The sequence below is a fragment of the Drosophila santomea genome, chromosome 3L, assembly GCF_016746245.2.
Source record: "Drosophila santomea strain STO CAGO 1482 chromosome 3L, Prin_Dsan_1.1, whole genome shotgun sequence".
Classification (NCBI taxonomy): Eukaryota; Metazoa; Arthropoda; class Insecta; order Diptera; family Drosophilidae; genus Drosophila; species Drosophila santomea.
The window spans coordinates 15710074-15727000 of NC_053018.2; the positions used below are offsets into that span (position 1 = coordinate 15710074).

The 16927-nt window shown below is 38.7% G+C and overlaps 1 protein-coding gene across 1 annotated transcript; it reads right to left on the reverse strand.

Moving 5' to 3' along the window:
* Window positions 1-2012: 2012 nt before the first annotated feature.
* Window positions 2013-2456, reverse strand: LOC120447766 (bromodomain-containing protein DDB_G0270170). Its single transcript, XM_039629312.1, has one exon. It carries the CDS (start codon window positions 2451-2453, stop codon window positions 2013-2015), a length of 441 nt encoding a protein of 146 aa, XP_039485246.1. The 5' UTR covers window positions 2454-2456.
* Between the last annotated feature and the right edge of the window lie 14471 nt (window positions 2457-16927).

A 16927-nucleotide genomic window follows, 5' to 3' on the forward strand; every position in this document is an offset into this window, starting at 1 on the left:
TCTACGTCGGTGTCTAGTACCATCGCCCATTGTCATTCCCAGAAAACTGATGAACAAAATATGCTAATATTTCCTTCGGATCTAGTTAATGCTATAATATATAAAATGTATTTGTTTAGCTTACATATTGTAGTTCACCTTTAAAATACCACCCATTTAAAGTTTGAATTGTGTACTTCTTTATTTTCATTATGCAATGCATGTAAAATAAATTACAGCTAGCCTATTAAGTGCATTATCATGAAACCATAATAAAGATTAATTTCAGATTACACGGCTATACAACCGAAGTGGGATCGCGATAAGATTTTAACAAGTTATAAAAGAAGGTAATAAAAATGATTTACATAAATGTAAGTAATTTTGATCCGCTGATTGCATTTACATAAATCCAATTTGTTGCGTAATTTTTAACATTTTATAATGCGTCGTAGATTAATAAGTACACTGAATTCGTTTAAAAATATGGAACAGGGACAATTTTATAAATCCTCGGGGCCTGATTGTGTGTTTTGGCTATATCATTGAAAAGTGAGACTCTGAAATTAGCTTGAAAGCTTACATCTGAAATATCTGAAATTTAAGTGACTGCACCGTATTTAATGCCGAAGGAATAAATCTTAAAACTATAGATTATACTAGCAGTAATCAGATTAAAAATAAAAATACGTTTTTTATCGATGTAGGAGAATTTAATGTATCTTAAGCGAGACTTGACTTTAATCTTTAAAAGGTCCTGTGCACAGTCTAAGCTTAAACAAATAAAATACTCTTATATTAAAACACATAAGATGAAAATATTGAAATTAGCAATTTGCCATTTATTCAGTGTGTGTGTATTTGATATTTTGACATACCAGGCTAGATGAGAAATAAGGACTACACAGAATATATAAATACTTAAAGCGAAATGGCATAAATGGTATACGAGATGCAATTGTCACAATCGCCAATCGAGTCAGAGTCAGATTAAGTGAATGAAATGAAATGTGCTGTCAAAAGAAACAGAAATTCAGGTTCCCCTCGCCCCCTGGAAACCGATTTAATTGTTCAGCCCCTCGATCGAACTTTCACCATTTTTTTCGCAGTCGCAATTCGACAGGCAAAGGCAGGGAAAAGTCGAATTTATATGACAGGACCAATTGTTTGGGTTGCTTTTTTATATCGAGGGGTCATCATTTATTTGATTACGCTTGGTCAAGTCAAGTTGTCATCTCCGTTTATTTATGTAGGGATATTTTTTATTTTAACGAACGGGCTTGTTGAATGCTGAAATGGAATACATTATTTAAAAAGGACTCGTATAACGATATAAATATTCAGCTTCAACCAAATTGAATGTGCCGAAGCACTGAAGAGGAATCGCGCATCAATTGCGCACTGCCAATGAAATTTAAGAGATCACCATACCCATCCATCTACCCATTTACCCATCTAGCATTATTTCCGTGCGAAATTAAATTTGCACTGTGCTGCAAAAACTTGTAATGTCCTTGGCCAATTTTCGACGCTGCATGGCTAATGGGGCAACAGCTGCAGTGTGCTGCTTGCCTTTCCAGCAGAACAAAAGGGCATTAGATGGGAAGTTGGGTGGGGGGGTTTCGCACAGGAAAGAAACCCTCCGTCTACCAACTTGTGCCGAGATGCATTGTGCCGAGATCCAGGCCATAAAGTTGAGCCTAACTAGGCCGAAAATAATCGCGTTTGCGGCACGGCAGACTTGACTGACTGCTAAATTAATATATAATAAGCGCACCTTGGTGCCTGATTAACTTTCGCCCCGCAAGTCCACTGGAGGGGTTCCATTGTACGCGGAATTAGTTTTCGGCTATGCCAAAATTATACTCATAAATACCACATTTATTACCATCCGGACAGCATTATCGTTTCATTTAAAAGTGAAATGCAATGACTAACTCTAGAGGAACTAGTACTTAATACTAAATAAAAACAGGGAAACCCCAGAGTTTAATATATCGATTTCATTTTATTCAGGGTTTTGCCCGTAGATCTTAAAGGAAGCGATTAAATCCACCAACTCTGCGCTCACGGATCACCACTTCACGGTCACCTCCCTCACGGAAGCGGCGACCTCCGAATTCGCCTCGACGGGATCTGCGTCCTCCAAATCCACCGCGACGGTTGTTTCCTCTGTTGCCCCTCCTCAACCTATGGACCCGGATGATCCTGCGTTTGTGCCTGCGCCTGCGAGTCTTTTCTGTCGTAGTGGCTGCCGTAGTGGTGGTGGTAGTGGTGGTGGTGGTGGTGGTAGTAGTTGCATCCGGCGTGGTTGGTGAAGTCGGTGATGTGGGAGAAGTTGGCGAGGTTGGTGATGTCGGCGAAGCTGGAGGAGTAGTTGGGGATGCCGGCGATGGCGATGCGGGATCATCGGCAGCATATACAGCAGCGATTAGGGCGACTAACCCCACGAAAAGAACGAGTTTGGAACACATCTTGAGCTGTGTCACTGGCGCACTATACAACTTTGGAGCACAACCACCTTTTTATATGTCGAAATAGGATTGCACTTGTGTTCCAGCCAACCAATCTGTGTTTGCTTTGACTCTTCTGGGCATAAGACAGTTGGATGGTGAGTAAATATAAGAATCTTTCATTAGCGGAAGAGCTAATAAACTCTGCTTATTGTTTAGCTTATTGTTTAATTGAAGTTGGGATACACACTGTGATATTCAGTTTAAAAGTCAACAGCTTTTGTTCAAATATCGCTCGAGCTATTGTTGAGCCAACTGTTTTCATATTGTTTACTTTCTCTTAGTTTTTTAGATCAATTCTCCATCTTTAAGCAAGTTATTAAATTAAATTATTTGTGTGAAAACTAAATGGTTCAATTTTATGAAACTTAGTTCTATTCAGAGCTACCATTCGAAATAGGTCGTCAAACTGGAAAGTTGCCTATCGACAAAACACACAGGTCACACAATTGTCAGCTCACTCCTTAATAAATATATCCGCATTCATACACACACATTATGCATCCTTCAGCATAATCACAATTTGCCATGAGCTGGCGAAAATTTATCGCTTATGGCATCAACAACTGTTGCCCATATATAAATTTGTGTGTGCTATATTTATCAGGCGACGCAGCATGACGCTCATTATTTTTCAGCCCACGCTCCGGAGTCATATATATGTATACGAATATATGTAATCCCATCCAGTTTCCCCCAATTCGAGCCCATGGAAGCCCTGGGGCCGGGCAGTATTTCGGGCTGAAATATAATGAAAATGGGAGACAAAAACATTTCGTGTTAAATATTTTACATGCAGATTGCTGAAAAACTTGCCCAACATCCTTTGTCTTGTAGCACGTGGAAACTGTGATTTCCTTCCCAGTCTGCGGAATACGCTTTTAAACTCTTTGCTTGGTTACACTTGAAAAGAAGGTTAGTTTATTTAGATACATTTGTATTAAACATAATGCCTTATGTTTTAGTGTGAATACCAAGGTGAATCGGTTTAAAAACCTAATTTTATCTTTTTTGCACTTGGTTTTACTAATCAATAATAAGAAGTGTAATGTAATCATTTCAATGTTTTTTATAAAGATCTCATAATTCGCTGGTAGATATTAAGAGAAATCCTGAAACTCAGTTCCATTAAATTGCAGTGTGATTTTTATTTTAAAGACCATCTGGCTGTGATTGCTAAAAATTCAAATTGTCAACAGTTTTCAAGGGACAAAATGTGCCTTTTTGGGTCGTGCGCTTCGAAGACAAGGCTCATGACTTGGCCGAAACGCAAGAAAGTTGGTATATTGAGGGATCCTGAAATTGGAGGCAGAAGTGGCAAAGTCATGCATGGATCAGCTGCTCCTTTTTGGGCCTTCTTAGCAGCCCAAGGCTGTTTTTGTGTCTTGATTTCATGTTAAGACATTTACAAATTACGCCTGCCCCAAGGTTCACACTTGTTGGTCGGCCGCGGTTGCCGCAAATCGCACTCTTACTCTTACTCTTAGCCAAATCGATGGCTGCAGTTTTTCTTTTTGGCCAGAATGTCTGGCCCACTCGGAAGGTTCAAACAGTTCAAATGTCAGACCAGCAAATTGAGTGACAATGATGCGGTCGATGCCTTAACTGAGGTTTTGTTTTTCTTTATTTATGTCCATTATTTTTTTGGGTCAAAAGTGTTTTCGGGTTTTATTTCATTTTATCTCCAGGAGCAAATCTATTATGGATTTTCATACTGACAATTATGGTTTGGGAAAAACAATTGCACAATACCTTGTTGAAACTAACTGGACAGATAGCTAGGGTAAAAAACTTTGAATTTTATTTATTTATGGTACTTATATGGTACTTCATTTTCTATTTAGTCGAGAAGCTTCTTAATAAAAAATGTTTAGACATGACTAGAAGTTTGTTTTTTAATTAGATGATTTATGGACACGACTTATTGAAATGACTTAATTAGTCTAATTACTTGGTATAATGACATCCACAGGTATTGTCCAGCTAATGCATTTTGTGCCTTCTGAAAATATTTTTCGAGCAAGAGCCCAAGCTTCTTGTCGGTGTAATTACGCAATAGAAAGTGGCTTTAGGAGCTCGTAATCTGCCAATTGCATGGTTAACATATGCAGGAACTACATCAGCATCATAATGCCATCCCATCGACCCTACTTAAAGTGAGCCAACAATCGGGGCCAAGTGGCTGTGGCCCCGCCATTCAAATTGCAATTGAGGCAAGGTTCCTCCACCCACGAACACATGATGGCAATTTGCTCGACATAACAAGGAGGGATTTCCCCAACATCAGTGGCTTTTCCAGGGACTGAGGGAATGGGGAAAGGGAGGCAAAGGGAGTAGCTAGTCGCTTGTTACCCCGTTCATTAAATTGCAGTGCAAATGTTTTGCTGGACTGGGCCGAAACGCCACCAAGCCATCAGCATAGGCAGCATGAACACCGCCAGCCAAATTGGGTTAATTACCATTGTGTTTGTCGATTAGCCACTTTGTGCAGTGACCCCACTGCACTTTTGTTCGGTGGATTGGTGTATTCGGGTGATGTATGACAAATAAAAATCGCACACCATTAAGCGGATCAATTTGCATAAGCTTTATCCACGCATCGTCGTCTGGAGCTGTAAAAACAAATGCCATGGCAAATTGGTAAATTTATAGCAAGGAGCTCGGCAAAAAACGAAATGGCCAAGAACACTAAGGGGGTAAAGCAGTCGAGTTATGGCATTTTTATGAACTCAGCTCCAGCTCATCCCCAGACGGAAAGCAATTACTCGACTCAAACTTGGTATTGGGGCTCAATGGTGAGACGACCTGGCTCATCTCTCATACGGGGCTGATTCATGGCCGTAGTTAGCATGTCTGTCTGTCTAACCCCTGACCCCCAAGCATTAACCCTCTAAGCCCATCGCTAAGTGCCTGTCTATGATGTCTCGCGCGTCTGCCAATATGTTTGTCTAAACAAAGAGATAAGCAAACCGACAAGTTTATGTCCCGGATCAATGAGGCATTCGACATTCGACAGGCGGAGAAATGCTCCATCAAGCCCACATATAAATTGCGAGGTCCTGGGAGGAGTTTCTTTCGCGTGGTCTGCCCAAATTTAGCTAAGGTGGCCGTCTTTATGATAATGATCACTTTAAGAGGCAATGATGATGATGAGAGACTTTGAAATTCATTAAGCGCAAAGCTTGAAGTGGAACTACTTTAGAATTAAGTTATAAATATGTATGTAGCACAAACCTGATTTTTATTTATTTTGACAATAGGTGGATAACAAAAAGCTGATGAGAACAAAGAAAAATATGGTTTTTCCGTTTCCCTGCTCACCTGTTTGATTGGCATTTCTAGTTAAACATAAGGAACAACTGTCTCTATCTTCTTAAAACTGAAGATATTGATATTTGTCAAACAAAGTTAAGACCCAAAAGGCATATTCATAACACTTGCCAATAGTTCGCATTTGACAAACAAAGCTTTTGTATAAATACGCGTGCTTTTGAGTTGACTGGCAGCACAATGTGGTGGAATAGCACGCACATTTTTTCGCTCCAGGCACTCGACTCTAAATCTGTTTATGCACAACATTGTCCATTAAATTTTAAGCTTTTTCTATTTGCCTTTGGAGCAAAACACGCCGCGGGCCGTCTAGCAAGCAGTGTTGACCTATATTGCTTTTCGTTTTATTTTATTCCCGACCCCGTGCAGTTCTGGTTGCCAAGCTGCGTCGAGTTGGCCGACGTTTGTGCACTTTTTGCCCAACATCCTTTGACTGATTTGCTTACATTTTTGATGCGAGGCGCAAAAAGCAGCAGATTCAAATCCCGTTATGCATGTCACAGAACAACTGCAGGAATGGCATACAATATTGTCCTCCGGCAGCAACAACCTACCAACAACACAGCCATAGACAATGCCAAATAATACATATGGAGCACACATGTGAGGGGGGATTCGACTCCATTTCAAGCCAGAAGCCCCGAGGGCCCAACTCTCCGTTGTTGATTTAAGCCAATGTCAGGCTGTCGTTCGAATAGTTAAATCCCTTCATCTCACTGCCTTGAACTCCTTGGCTGGTTGTTTTTTCTTTTTCGTTCAGACGCGAGCACATGGCTGGTTTTATTTCAATATTTTCATGGATAAATGTCCGCCCTTTGGGTTGGGAAAACTCTAGGGAAATCCAGCCATGCTGCAGAACGCTTCTATGCAGTTTGCAGTTTGCTTCAAATATGATTTGTGTAATTTGCCCTTCACTCTACTTGTAATAAATCAACTTTGTTTGACTCATTTACGGACAATTTGGCACTTGATTGGGACAGGTATGTTGAGTAAACACTTTTATTAAATTAATTGCAGGTGCCATAGAGATTTACAAGGCAATTGAATAATTGGGTAAATGTTTAGTTAATGCTATATGTAATGTTTAATGCAATTTGTCAGTTTAAATTACCTTAAATAGAGCTTTAAGCAAGACATTTTGTCTGAAATCTTACGAATATTACAATAACCGACTAAATGCTATCATATTCAAATCAATTTATTTTGGCAGCGACTTCAAGAATGTATGACAAGGCTCTATAAATAAGCAAACCTTAATATTATGCCTGTTGCTAGGACAATATATGATTGTGGAACCTTTTAGCCTGCGCTTCATTTTCCAAGCCAGTGTGCCGAAAATACCTCGCTCATTAAGTATGCCTGCTTGACTGGCGGCAAGAAGCCGGGAAAACTGGCTGAAAACCCGAAAAGGAACCTCCATTCTGGGCTGGGATCCACTTACCCAACTCTCATGCCTTATGCAGGCTCCTTTTATCGTTTTAATTTTCCGTTTGGCCCATCATGAATTTATATAAAATGCTAAGAGCACCCCTCAAATCCCTACGCCCTGATGCGCAAGTCAATCCCGGACACTTGGTAACCAATTCAAATTAAAGCTTGTCCCCCAATATCCAGTCAAAGGAGCACACCAAATGGAGCGTATCATTTGAATGTTTTCATGGTGGGTTTCCCTGCCATACTCCCCATTTTCTCGGGTATATTCATATTTAAGCCAAAAGTTGCAAGCAGACAAAAAAACGTACATTGGTGTTCAGAATGGTTTCCTTTTAACAACACCCTAATATTTACTTCAAAGATTATTTTCTATGTGTTTCATACTATTACAAGTTTCTCAATTTGTAAAATGGTGTATCAAATACAACATAATAATATATTTATATATTTTCATGGCAAATAAAATGTAATGAAAATGAAATTTTTAAAGATTACAGAATCTGAATGATAATAAAAATGAAGCATTAAATTTAACGTTTTCAAATGCTTTGTCAGTAATTAAGGAACTTTAGGCTATCATTTCAACACTTGTCTAGGTATGTATATACTTTAAGCATTTTTTTTATTTTCATCTGTAAGGGCATCTAGTCACCGTTTAAAACGGGCTAATTTCCGCTGTCCGGAAAGCAAAATAAACAAAATCACCATAAAAAGGGCATAACGGCAAAAATGGGAAATACATGGGAAGGGAAAGTCTGCTACGCTACAAAAGGGAAGCCAGCTTGAGAGGGCCAAAACTGGGGGCAAAAAACAGCCGAAATTGAAATGCAAAAAGCAACGAAAACAAAGCGTTTAGATAACCGCAAAAAGCAACAATGATAGCAACAACAAAGACGGCGGTTGGGCGACAAAAATGGCGCACAAACCGGAAATAGACAAGTGAAATCCCCACTCCTCACTTCCCACTCCTAACTTCCCTTTGCTGTTTTTGGGGCCGTAATGGCGGCTTAAATGCGGCATGTGTGTAGTTTCCACAAGGAAAGTTCATGGCATATAAAAATAAATATATTTTTATTTTACTTTATTTTATTTGATTTTACGCTGCTGCTTCTTTGCTTTCTCCTCACAATTTATGCAAAAGCCAATGACCAAAAATATTTACTCTATACATACTCGTATACGTTTGTATAGTGCGACTGTGGGCTGTTACTTTGATTATTGTGCTGAGCTGGGATTTTTCTGGATGCCCTGCTTTCTTCCATTCAGGGTTCATGCATCTGTGGCAAATTTAACGCAAAGTGATACGTGAAGACGTTCCTCGGCTCTCTCCACATTCACATTTGCGTAATTTGAATGACATTTTAACGCAGGGAAAGCAGAGGCGACGGAAAAGAAAGAGCAACTCGAAGTGAGTTGAACCATCGACAGGGACCTGATTTGGAATCAAGTCAAAAACCTTCTTCTGTGTGTATTGATATGTTTTTATTACCGCTTTTTTGCCTTAAATTTAAGTGAATTGAAGGAGAACGTATCTCAACTAAACCGAAAACAACTATAGTGTTGATTACTGATTAGAAAATCTGTTTATTTACCTATTTTACTCCTTATGACACTATTAACAATATTACTACATGCAGCTAAATTGCAGGCTAGTCAATCACTGGTGCAATTGTTCAGCACGCAAAGAAGCCAATTTATTGGTAATTAAAAGCAAAGTATGGAAAATTCAAAATCGACAGCAATAAAATTTCATTAAAATGCACAACACTAACACGTGCCCCTAACGATTTCAATCCAAACGTGAGTAACTCATTGGACCATTTGGCAAAAGGTTGCCCAGCTCCATGATCGGAATATGGTAAATTAAGCATTTCATTAGCGCCACTTGGTCGGCGAATATGTATATTATATATAACCACCTCCCATGGGCCTTACTTTCCCCACTTTCCCCCCTCTTTTCGAATGTTGGCCAGCATGTGTGAAATATCAGCAGCCAATTTATGACGCTTGCGTGGCGCTGACTTTGTTTACTAAATACCCTGTGCATCAAATGAAATTAATTTTAATGGCTAAAGTGATGCCACAACAGCAGTCTCTCGGTCAGAGAGAAAAGGTTCGCTCAGCAATGTGTCTAAATCAAATTAACGTCGAGATGAAAAGCTGCATGGAGGTATCACAGGGCGGAATGTATAAATTCGCCTAAATTCCTCTGATTCTAACGAGCTGTGACGGCGAGTGCTAAGCAAAATGTTCAGTATTTCGCATATAAAAAGAATAGAATTAAAAAGCCAACGTCAGTGAAATTGTCAACATTCCGCATTGCTATTAACTAAATAGAATTGCAGATGCGCTAGTTAGTAAGAAGCGCAGCGATTGGCAGTTAAAGCCAATCAAATGATATAATATTCTGGCTGGATTTCTAGACTTTAAGATATTTTTTACTTTTTTCTGATATGCACCGCTCCCAAATAAAATGAAGTAAATGCTTTGACCGTCTATTAACCCCGAACATCATTTGTTACCCACCAAACCCATCTTTTTCTGAGACAGCCGGGTGGCAAAGCGGTAACAAAACTATAAATAATATGTGCAAAATATGGCAAGCAATAAGTAAATACAGGCCACGCCCAACTTGGTTGTTTCATTCCCCGCCCTCATATTCTAGATGAGGGAAACTCAAGCGAGAATCATAAATCAAAGTTAATGGAGAGCGATTAATTTGTGCCTCATTCTGACAGAGAACAACAATATACATTCACACACGGACCTACACAGTAGATATTCTACTATCAATGGTTAATTTACCAACTAGTTATTATAACTGCTTAGAATAGACATATAACTTCACTATTTTTCTTATATAATATAGTTCGTTTATGGCATCTGAATTTAATCAGTGCGCGAGCACATTTAAATACTTCCTTTAGAATCTCCCTTCTAGCTCTTTGAAATAAATATTCAATTGTATTTCAAATGAAATACAAGTCATGTACGAGGTTCTACACTTCGCGGGTGAGCACGCCGCACAAGGTGGAAAACAAACTCGTATATCACGCACGCCTGGTCAGAGATCGAGGGAGTTCTCTGGATGACAGGTGGCTCAGGTGTAAAGAGGAGCCCGCCAGGTGAGGAGAGATCCGAAGAAGTGTCAGATTCGTTGCCGAATCCCGAAAGTAGGCAACACTTTTACACCCTGCCATCCCGATGATGATGATGGATGCGTCTCGCTTACGTGGATATTTTTGGTGGGGGATCTATTGCGACTCAGCTCACTGTAATTCATTATGCTAACATGTGTTAGCAAAACAATATTCGAAAAATGGCCAAGTGGCAAGCATTTAGCAAGAGACACAAATTACTTGACTTCAATGGGGGTCCAAAGCCATAAATTAATTATGCTAAGCTATTTTATGGCGGGGGGACCTGAAAATAATTAGGTGTCGTTAGGGCTGGCCAAGTAGTCAGAGCTAGATTAATATGAAGTGGTTGAATTGAAAGCCACCATAATCCATATAAATGGCTATGTACATATATACATAGTTATGAGTTTAAGCGACTTAAATCAAAATTTAAAAAATTTATCGCCAAGCGTTTGATAGAATAAAGTGTGGATTAAAACGTTGAGGAAATAAAGCGATTTTTATGCAGATTGAGAAGAGCTGGATTTTTATCTATACTTATCAGATGGTACATAGATCAAATATTTCCAGTTTCTTGTTTAGTTGCAATTGAAGTGACAAACTGGACAGGGCCTAGTTCTTTTGCTTTCTTTTTCTCGGTGACACCAGGCATTTTCAAGCAATTGAAATTTAATAAGAGAAGTGAATATGCAAAGGGCTATTTGTGAAATATTTTCTGAGCTGCGTCAATGGGGTTCCTGTTGGCCAAGTGGCCAATAAATGCAATCAAATGATGCCAATCGCTGGCACTTCTCCTCTCTCTTTCTAAGTATTTGCTGCACTTGAGGCTTACTCCCCTCTCTTTCTGTCTTACTGCTTCCCTCTCTGTCTCGCATTTCTTTTGTTTTACCTTGCCAATATTTGCACTTAAGTGCGACCATAAAAATTCGATGCGATTCGGGGCAGCTGCGAGGAAAGAGATAGCATCAGGGGTGTGAGAGAGATAGATGAAAGGTAGTGAAATGGACGGGAAGGCGGATTTCACTTCTTTGGGGGTAATTGCCATTTTGTTGTTCGCTCACGTTCGCCTCTTGCTATGGCTTTATTTACACTTGAACTTAAAATTGTGGCACGCGCACGACGTTTGCACGCACACACAGACACGCACTCACTTGGGGGCACACCAAACACGCTCGCAGGGAAGAGCAGTCTCCATAAGAGGGAGCGAGATGGAGACTGTCTTCAGGATAATACGTAAGTTGAGTTCATGATAATTACATTCTTATAGTTTTCCAATCACAATCCATGCAATCCACTCTGTGTGTTAGTAAAAGTTAAGCGACTTAGGTTCTTAAATAATTCCCTAATATGTTTAACTTCGAGGAATTATGAAATAAACTTTCATAAATATTACCCCGCATAAACGTTCATCTTTACCGTATACACGCTGAACTGGTTGGCTATGTGTGGTGGTCATTCAGCCGATTTGCAATCATTGGAACGATTGTGTGGAAGAGCACAGACACACCTTTTCATTTATTGCACTGAAATTGAACTTTAACTAAGAAATGGTCAAAGATTGAGTGTCGCGTCGATTGTAAAGGGGCGGAAACTAAAATTAAAGCCTTTTCAGACCAGTGGCCATTGACTTTTAAGAGGAAACGACCAAGCGCGACCACCACGCGCATCTCCCTTTTTTATCTTGTTTTTTTCGATGATGTATGAACACCGCAAGGACGATCCTTAGATTTGAGAACAGGGAGTAAATACTGCACAAAAACCGATGCGGAAAGTATTTGGGGTAACCCTTCAGCTGCGTTTACATCAATTACTTTGAGAGTTTTTTAGCCGATGGGGGGCTGAAAAATGGCGAGGCAAACGAAATGGGAATGGAAATGGGCTATTGGAGAGCAGTTGGATTGCTGTTTTGCCTTTTCAGCGGTCGTCAGCGCAACGAATTTCAATTTAACAAATACGAATTCGAGTGCCCGCCAAAAAGAAAAATAGAAAGCCCTTAAGGATCGACGATGTAGTGTTATACCCTAATAAAATACCCTTTAATGGTACTTCTTTTTCAAAGTTATTTCTTTTAAGTGTAAAAACATTTTTTTTTGGGAATTCTTTTAATGTCACTTTATTATAATTATATCATATGTATAATTCTATATATAATATAATAATAAATTATTTATTATCTTTAATCGTATAACTTATGTAAATGAACTCAAAAATAAGGCAATATTTGTAGAGATTCAAATTTGTTATATTTACCTTATTATTGATATTGATAATGTAATAATATAAATATATTACGTCCATATATAAATATAATATAAATATATATATGTATTAAATATATTTATAATAAATAAATATTTTTGTATGGAATAGTGTAACTGTATTGCCAATAAGAAGTTAGGTCTCTGAATAAGGCCGGGTAAACAAATTCCAGCCATGTGAGAGAATGATGGAAAAATGGGACGGGGAAATCCTGCGGTTGGGTGGCTATTCTGCCCACGGAATCAGAGGGAATTCGCTGTATTTTTGCGTTTTTTTTTCACGCCGCGCTGCCACGTCAAAAGGAGTTGGCCAAGCATATAAATTAAATGATGGTCGGCGTTGGGTGATTGAAATTAGGCGGTCGACAGAGCGATGGATGCAAAAGTTGGGCGAATGAAATTTAAACAAGTTTTTGGGGGGGGTGGAAACAGGTCATTGCATTCCACTAGAGAGGTTTATTAGGTACTTCTGGTGCAACGAGATTGCCACCACATAAATATCCTTGCAGAAAGTCAAGTTCTATAGAACCGCCTAAGATATCGCCTGGACCATTTATCATTTGGGGCAATGCAGTTGGAGCCATTAGGGGAGAGTGCACTCGGTACCCGAAGTTATGGCATCCATGGGCCATGTGTCAATGTTCAATGGAGTCCTGTTCATTGAAGTCGCAAGGAGATTGGAAAGGGGGTGACACGGAAAAATAGCGAGTATCGATGCGAATGAAATATGCCGGAAGAATGTGGTGGAGAAGGACCCGCAACGATGATTATGTGGCAAAGAAACAATCCATTTAAGTAATCAATGAGTGAATAATGGATGCAACCTGTCACGATATCGACTTTACTGCTGTAAATGGTTAAGAGTTGCGCTTAGTCGGTTTATTCAAATATTCTTGATTAATGGTTAAGGTATATCTAAATAGATTGAGTCATTTTATAAAGTGTAAGTAAGTGTATTGCAATATTTACATTCATTAATATTACTAACTAATATTTAAAGCTTAAATTCTGTCCAGAAACTGGAAAGCTTCTTCATTTCATGTATAGCTTGCAGTGAACAATCAAGTGGAATTTTTGAACTCATTTAATCTGTGCTCCAAATGGTTAAACAGACCATTCATAATTACTAACTGAACAAAGCTTTTCAAGTGGAACATCATTCTGTTCCAAAGAATCAAAGTGAAATAAAGTACCAACTGAATTAAGTTATAAAAGTTTGTAATTGTTCGACATCAGCAAGTTGACTTCCAATGACTCGTGAAGATCGCCCCCTTTGCTCCCATTAGGAACATTAGGAATTAATTTTCAGGAACTTTTCAATATGCCGTAATAAGTCGTGATTCTATCCGGAATGGAGTCGCTTACCATACTTTCATGTACTTTCGGTCCAGTGTATTTTCGAGATGCTGGGAGTCATAGACTGGTTACCCAGGTGCAACTTGTCCGTGGAGAGAGTGGAATTGCGCTTACGCCATGTTGACTCTGTTGCCAGGTGTTGTGGTAGTATTTAGCAATAAATACGGCTGTTCATCAAGACAGCAGCGGTCAACAACATCTAAAGCGTGGCATTTGAAAATGAAGCTGTGGGAGTAGCCCTAGAAACATCTACGATTTTGGCAGTTATGTGATTCAAAAGGTGGCGGATATAGAAATATTGAAGTAGTTAGCTATAATGGATGGTCTTTGTTGTGTATAATGTTCAGTTCTACGATAATCTTGCAAAAGGATAACAAAGCCGTAGACGAAAACTTCTTCTAAGACAATTAAAGCTTTCCTGCAAAGTAGGACTACTTTCTCCTTATTAAGCGCTGTAAAATAGAAAAAAATAAAACAAAAAATCAAACAAAACCTTTGCTAACGGAAATTGCTGAACAATACGAGGAAATGTAACACGCACACACTCAATTACATGCCACACACGAGCAAGCACACCAGTCGAACGCACACCCATACACCTACACACCCACACACGCGCAGGCCAGACAGGCAGAAAGGCAACAGTGTTGGTGGCACAGTCCACAATCCACATTACGTATACGCAGCAGCAATGCTCGAGTTGAGTTGACTTGCGGCATGTTGACAACACTTCGCAATTGGGTTAATTGTACATCGACGCGCTTTTCTACGAGCTCTCCTCCAGCCAAGTGGAAAATGGTTGAGCCCACTGCCCTTTAAATATGGGTCAATGCATTGGGCCACACTGGGATGCGGGTGGAAATTGAAGTTAATTAATTTATGTTTAATATGTTTATTCTGGCAAATTATCTAGTTACATGCCAATAAGACGAATACGATGAACTTTATTCGTTTTGTACTTTTAGTATTGTGATCTATATAATATTATACTTTAAAGTTGAACTTTAATATATTGAGCTACAATAAAAGCATAATTTGGTTTGACACAACTTGCGAAATAAATATTTTAGAAAACGTAAGGGCAACCACAAAATCCTTTTTTATTTATAGTAAAATAACCAATTTTGAGGGAAAATATTATTTTTAGGCAGAAAAGTTTGTTATTACCATTGACTAGGGATAGATGGAAAATAGGAAGTAAATCTTGGCGGAATAGAGAAGTTTATTTTTTCGGCGGTTTTCAGTATTTCTTTAAGTGTAATTATCGTCGCATTCTTTGCAAATCACTGGAAACCCTTCTGGTGGCATATTCTTACGATAAAGCCACTCAACCAATCTAAGAGTTCTTGAGTTCATCCAGTCAGTAGTTTTCCTTATTCTCCCCACATGTGGCGGTTGTTTGAGATAGCCCAAGAGCCATAAATATGCAAATCTGTTACGTGATTTCTTTTGCAAATTCTGTGATCGTAAAGCAAGCTCTCAAAATAGCGAAATACTTTAAACGGGAACGAAGTTTTTAGTATGTTTAAGCGGGTTTTCTATTTTTAAGTTTGTTTTATATTTATTTCTTTGTGCGATTTCAGTCCTGAATAATAACTAACAAATCACTAAAAAACTTGGCAAATATTGCTTGAAATATTTATTGTGCAACGGAGATTTCCAATTAATGTATTTTAAACCACATCCAGAACTCTCGATATATTAATCACTTTAAACATTTACTTAACCCATTTTATGCTGATTACCCTCGCAATTAAATGTTAATTAACATGTTATACTTGCTGTGGGATTTTTGTTTGCTTTGTCAGAGAAATAATAATAAATTAAAATTCATTTAATAAGGTTGCCAATTTGCATATTTAATGCAATCGTCAGTATCCGCTGGTCAAAGAAGTGCGTGGCAATAATGACCCCATGCGTCTCATTCGTCGCCAAAATTTCCCCTATTAAAGTGCGGAAGTCATTTAAAGCGCACTTAAATGCCTGATTTTGCAAAAACTTACTATGGGTGGAAGAGGAAGGGTTAATTTAAGGGAGGCGGACATTCGCCGCCTGTAATTTGCATACAGCTCGTGCATGTAATTTAAAACAAGAAAGAACGCTGTATTCGCGTTTCTCGACTTCAATATGCTCTTTACTCAGCTGCCAGGAGTGCGAGGGAAACATTTTAAGTTTCTTTTGAAGAAATTGTAAAGAAAAATAACCAAATAAAAAATACCAATATCGATAATTCATAATTAATTTAAGTAATGGCAAGCTTCGGAAACAAACTTGCATACATTTTGTGTATCTATAATTTGCATGTCTGTCTTCTAGTTCTTATTGTTTTCGACTTTTATACTTCTTTTCAGGATCGCAAACGGTAACTGGTGCATAGTTTCCAACGAATCTAGGATATCCTTTTCGTGTACAACTAGCGGGTATAATGAATTAATGAAGCGAGGGAAATTTACAAAGGAAACTACCAAAGAAATGGCCTTCAGGGGTAAGGCCGAGGTGCTAGGTGAGCATTTACATTTGACACATAAATTACAGGAAGGATGTTGCATTCGACGCCCTGGCAATTATTTTTATCAAGCAAGAAGTTATATTAATTTGAAAACAATTTATTGGTTTCCTAGGCCCATTCTTCATTTTAATACATCGAATACTGCATTTATCTTACGGGCATATAAATGTAACACAAGTTCAAACATTAGGACACATTCAATTTTAACGCCACGCCTGTTGGTAAATATAGTCCTTAAATGCCATTTTAGATACCATTAGCCTGTCCCATAATTGTCGTTCACTCCTCAGCAGCTGACCGGCATTAAAAGTTTTTACTGTCCAGCTCTAATGGCAGTAAAAAAAGATGACCGTCGTGGAAAGAAGCATAGAAAGAAGCAAGCCAACATTTATGACTGGATTTTCATAC